This window comes from Anomalospiza imberbis, chromosome 9, assembly GCF_031753505.1.
Source record: "Anomalospiza imberbis isolate Cuckoo-Finch-1a 21T00152 chromosome 9, ASM3175350v1, whole genome shotgun sequence".
NCBI lineage: Eukaryota > Metazoa > Chordata > Aves > Passeriformes > Viduidae > Anomalospiza > Anomalospiza imberbis.
The window spans coordinates 16,970,055-16,976,054 of record NC_089689.1 but is presented as its reverse complement, the minus strand read 5'-3'; the positions used below and the strand labels follow the sequence as shown (position 1 = coordinate 16,976,054).

The 6,000-nt window shown below is 37.7% G+C and overlaps 1 protein-coding gene across 1 annotated transcript in view; it reads right to left on the bottom strand.

Annotated features, from left to right (window-relative positions):
• ZNHIT6 (zinc finger HIT-type containing 6) overlaps positions 1 to 6,000 on the bottom strand; it is a 32,528-nt gene continuing 26,528 nt past the window's right edge. Inside the window, exons 10-11 of the mRNA XM_068199172.1 lie at positions 5,119 to 5,243; positions 1 to 885 (exon numbers count right to left, since the gene is read on the bottom strand). Coding sequence (XP_068055273.1) covers positions 800 to 885; positions 5,119 to 5,243 — 211 coding nt within the window. The 3' untranslated portion in view covers positions 1 to 799. The remainder of the gene's footprint in view (positions 886 to 5,118; positions 5,244 to 6,000) is intronic.

Below are 6,000 nucleotides of genomic sequence, written 5' to 3'. Positions count from 1 at the left end.
TTTTTTTTTCTTTTACGATTTATTTGTTTTTAAGTAGGTAAATTTAGCTGATATACCAGTAAGTATTTACAATAACTAACTTCAGTAGGTACTAGGAATATGAGATGCATAACACAAGCATTCTTTAGAAGTCCAGTGTTATTTGCATTAGTGCCAGTCTATGCATCCATTTCTATGCATTTAAAAACTCATGCTAATTTAGAAGACCTGGAGAGAAGACTAAACACACTTGCAACATGACACCCTGAAAACACAGTCTGACCTCTCCATTAACACATGGAAAAAGATGCAACCAAGTAAGGAACAAAAAAAAAGTATTGTATCAAGCACCCAAAATGTCACCAGAGAAGATCAAAGGTAACATAGGACCATTTTCCGTAGTTCAGTGTTACACTGAAATACTGTAAAAGGAAACTGATCTAATGAAATAACTGTACTTTTTTCCCAGTAAATTTAAGCATTAAGACTCAAATCAACATATAAATAGAAATATGTGATCAGATATTTAAACCCAAACATTTGGCACTGAGCTGGTTAGGGAAAAAGGAAAAACAATGGTGCAATTAAAGACTGCAATTAAATTAGAATATTTTTGTTTTTCTGGGACCACAATTCCCCATCTTTTTATTTACATCCCTAAATATTCATTGTTAAATCCAAAAATAGTCAAGCACTTTGAGAGTGCTACCTTTAGTAAAGGAAGTTAAGCCAAACTTCTAGGAACTTAGTTGTATCAAAAAATGTAATTAAATAATAAAAAAAATAAAAGCTCATTCCATCCTGTTCTCTCAAAGAACTGTCATGAACTGTCCCGAATTTCCCCTTCTTCCACAGATGAAAGGGATGAGCTTTCACTGTCTGAGTTCTCTGCAGGCTCACTGCCATCTGAGGATATAGAACACAAAAAAACAAACAAGCAATTAGTTTCAGCAATGTTGTTTGCTCATCAAACAGAAGCAGTTTTGTATCTTCTTTTCCTCTTAAGTACTTTTTCCTTTAGGACAGCTATTTCATAAAACATAACCAGTTTCACGACATAGGATATAGCCCTGGATAGGACCTCATTGTTGAGGGAGAAAGCAAGACAATGTTGAGAATTCCTTTTACCTTTTAAATCTTGGTCTTTCAGTCAAGTAAGAAAGCACAGTATTTATCCCCCACAAAACTCTAGATCTACTGAGATTTAAAATTATTCTTTTGGCTTGTTTTAAATCTTGTTTTCTGGGATGTCACAGACATATATCACAACTGTAATGAATTATAAATAATTTACACTTTTCTTAGCATTTCAGTTAAGATGTGGAACAGAGAAACTGGAAATGGAAAATTAAAATTCCACATGTTCCAGCATTCCAAAGATAGTTATAAGCTATGTAAGTCCATAAGCTAAGGCTGCTGAAGTTCAAGGTACACAATAACTTATGCTTTAGGGCACAGCTATTTGCTCTGCTGAGATCATATAGTGAAATTCTCATCTCCAAAACTGGTCTTCAACCTCACACCCCACAGATCTTTCTTTAACAAGCCCTGACCCTGGTCACCCTGTGCTGATGTCATCAAATACCACTTGGTTGGCGACAGTCAAGCAGCACAAAAATAAACTACAGCAAAGCAGGCCCATGATTCACACTCCACTCTCATTGTTATTTTCAGTATTTGATCTATGAATTTAAAGATTTTCTTGAGCATTTAATATCAGAGGTTTCATTAAGAGAAGGTTACCAAAAGGGAGCTGATGAAGTATAGCTGCTGTCTGGTCAAGATAAGTTCTACAGCTGGCAAACATGGATAATACACAGGACACAGTGTGCACCTGTACAGTTTCCAAGGAATTTGCTCAAGAAAATAGAAGCATTTCACCCAGAAACATCAGAGGTCACATTTTGTCTATATTAAATCTAGTGTATAATCAATTAACATTTATATGTCAGATATGTACTGAGTAATGCAAAAAGTAAGGCCTGTGAAAGCTTCCATAATCCCTTGCTATCTTCAGCCATGACTGACCTTGTATGCTGAAATCAGAGCACCTGTAGTTTTTGCTGTTAGGCAAGTCAAGCAGCAAAACATCACATAAAAGAATGTGGCAATCTTCCGACTCACAGCTATGCTCAACAGATAGATTTTACTTCTGTTACAGTAATATTTAACAAGAATTACAGATTGCCTTCACTAAAAAAAAGTATACTTGTATGGTGCTGATAGCATTGCCTATAAATTAAGATTGCCCAGTCTGTGTCACCATAAGTAAACTGTCTGCAGTTTACTTATAATGTAAAATTTAAACTCTGAGTTTAAGTTTTTCAGTGGCAGTTTCCTTCCTCAATCTTTATTTTCCTTATGTAGTTGAAAGTTTCAGCCAAAATACTTCAGCCATTTCTGAAAAGAAGAATAGGAGAAATAGGCTTTATACTCATTAAATCCTAGCAGCTTGTCTTTGAAGGTGTCCAGCTCTAGCTGTCCCCCGGCCCTTGGGGGTTACTACTTGAATCTCAGGGAGAATGGTGATGTTTCCCCAGCATGTGCCTGTTACTGTGGCCATGAAAACTTGATTCTGTTGTTCCTGGGGCAGGGGGCAGATATGAGATTGCTCAGGAAGGAAACAGTATTTTAGCAATTAAATTCACCCAAGACTTTACTTCTTGTTCTAGCCTGGGTCCCTTGCAAACAGGGTCAGCAGGGCTATGGCTGCCTGAGTCCCCAGGCTCAGCAGACACCCTGCCACATGTCCACTCATGAGTGTGGCAGCTGTTTGCCTGGAATGCAAAGGGAGGTCAGCGCCAGGCTCCGAGCAGGACAAGTGTCCCTCTGGGCATGCCAGGAGGCAGAGAGGAAAGGCAGCACTGGTAGGATCAGCAGGATGGATGGCCTGGGAGGAGAGGGCCACTGATACAGAAAGCCATACATGGCCAAGAAACTGAACTGCAACAAACACAGAAGATGCTGCAGCAGAAAGGTCACTTCTTGGGAGATGGGAAGGGGCTAAAATACTTCTCTGATTACAACAGACTTCTCCCTGGACAGTCTGGAGGTTAACATAATATTTGTACTCTTAGCAATTATCTGTGAATGCAACTGCTAAACCAAACTGAAAACTGTTTTTCCCCTCCTATATTCTGTAAAGATGACATACAAAAGAAAAGCACAATGATTGTGACACACTAACTAAAATGGCACTTTGTCTTCAGGCAGAGTAATAGTAACGAAAAAGTCCTCCAACTTTTACATTCATGTTGTGAACATGCTTTTCCTCAAAGAATCTGAAATTACTGTCACATGTTTCTACTCTGAAGAAAAAACACCAAGAACACAGGTTCCTAACCTAACTCAAGGCTGAAATTGATTATTAATATCTTAACCAAGATGACCATATGTTATGATAAAAGTTGGGAAAATCATGGTATTTTTGCCATTAGCTGTAACTTTTGCTATGTCATACCCAAGACACCTTAACTGGGAACTATTGAATTCATTTTTATGGAACCTATAGAAACAGTAAAAAAAAACAACAACAAAAATCAATGTTTCTCAAAACCTGAAATGGCTGTTAGTGTTCTCAAAACCTCTGCAGGGATGACTATTCATCAAACGATTCCTGCAGCAGAGAAAGGTTACTGTCCTCAAGACAGACACTTGCACTGCCCTGTGGCAGAGCTGTTGGCACTTCCCAGCTGTTACTGGCTCTCTCTTCCCCTCCTCTTCTGCCTTTTACAGAGTCAGGTAGGTGCTGCAGCAGCATGACCTCAAAATATTGTTGTTCAATCAACACTTACTTGAATCTATACCCTTAAAAGGATAACCTCCCTATTAACTTAGGAGACAATGACAAACCTTATACAGATTAAGTACATGAGTCAATCAATTGTAATTCCCTCCTGACCTCTAAATCATAGAGGTACGGCTGAGTACTGAAAAGCAAGGCTCCTAGACATTGAAATAATGGATAAAGAAAGAAATCTTTTATTATTTCCCAACGAAATAATGGATAAACTCAAAAGCAGCCAGTTTCATGTACTGCAGTGTCTGTATGTGCACTCCCAGGGTGTGTAACACAGGGCCCAGTTACTCAGACCTGACCCCTACCTTACCCTCTCCGAAGCCCCTGCACTGCATAGCACAAGGAATTTTTGCATGCCACATCTCTGGGTGCAGATTGCTCTCAGTGTAATCTAGCCAGAACAGCCAAGCTCCATGGAGGTCCAGCAGTACTGGTACAATATTTTAAGTCCCATATTTCATCAGTCAAATTCTATACATACAGAGCCACGACTGAGCTGCTGCAGCGAAACAGTAACTGCAAATATATCTCAAAGCTTTTCTGCAAAAATCTGTAAGAATTAGGGACTGGCCTATCACTGAAAATTATAGGATATGATAACTAAGGTGACTAGGTGGGGGACTAGGAGATGAGAACTGATTCCCTATTTCAACAGCTGAAATATCTTTTAGCTTCAGAAACAGATGCTGGGACATGAAACCTTTACAATGAGGAAAAAAATGGAAATTAACTTAAAAAACTAAAAGCAAATTCCTGCTAGATGTGGATTCCCTTCCAAATTAACTCCAAGATCAAAGTTCTCCCTTGGCAAAGTAATTTTTAAAAGATAACACTGTGCTTTTAATCCACCCAAAAAGCAACTTTCCCATTATGATTTCTAATAACTATCTAACAACTCAGAATTATTTGTCCAGTGTTAGAAGCTATGCTAGAAAATAATGGAGAATGATTCCTTTGCATGATTATCAAGTTTACTTAAAATTCATCTTCGCCAGACAGCCTGACTTTTCAGAAATAATCAACTCTGTCAAACTTTGCTACATAAAAAAATAGCACGAGTCTGAATAGTTGTTTTACCTTAGTGGTTAAAAATATATAAAAACCCCAGTAAAGCACCAGTAAACAAAGTAAGAAAAAACATATCCAATACAGCTCATGGATGTATGCCATCAGGCAGCAATTTTAAGACAAGAGCATTCATAACAGCTTTTTCTATAGCAATCTTTAAGCTTCAGAAGGAAATATAAGACATATTGCTCATTCCTGGCAATATCCTTAACTACTGTTTATATAACTAAAATATCCAAGTGTAAGATAACAGGAAATAAATATATGCTCACCTTGGCCAAGGACCACCATGTCATTCTTCAGTGTTTTCAAGACCACAAATAATGTTGGATACTCAATTATTACTTTGCCTTTCAGATTATCTAGAAGGCTCTTGCTGGCATCCAGTTCATTGTACCTTAAAAATCATAGGAAGTTTACTTTGGATTTTAATACTAGCAAGGACATAAATGTACATTTGCTGTGTGGGGAAAAAAAAGTAAAAGGCTTTCTGACATTTCACATGATTTTCAGGTGATACTATGTCCAGAAGAACTACCTTACAACTCAAATTACAAATCCAGTCTTATTCTCCAACTGCATAATTTTTTAAAACCTTCCTAATACCTAAGCATAAAGAACAAAAGGAGAATGAAAGTCAAATTTCTCTAAGGGTTGATATATTTTATTATGTCTTAATGAATATCTTTAGCAAATCAGATAAGGACATAGGGTTATCAAAATCGATACATTTATCAAAATCTGATTCTAAGTTGAAAATAACATTTAATATTTTACTTATGGGCTTTAACACTACAGGTTTAATTTACTCGATTAGTAGTGTACCTTATTTATCACGTTTGCTTATGAATTACCAGTGAAGCCCTAGGAAGATCAAATAAAAAGCTTATCTGAACAACTACTAAAGCACAAGTATGCTGGAGCACTTAGAGCTCTGTTTTTGTAGGAGAGAGATCCTTGTTCTGATAAAGGAGCATTACAGGAGTAATTTCTAAAAGTTGGTACAACAGCCACTAGGCCAGAGCAAATCTCTGCTCACAGCACCATCAGTGAGAAGCTCCCTGCAGAAATCCCCACGTGTGTGCGTGCTCCAGAGGCATAGGACTGGATGTGCAGTCCCTTCCCAGAAAAGGGCTCCTCTTCAGCCCAGAGAG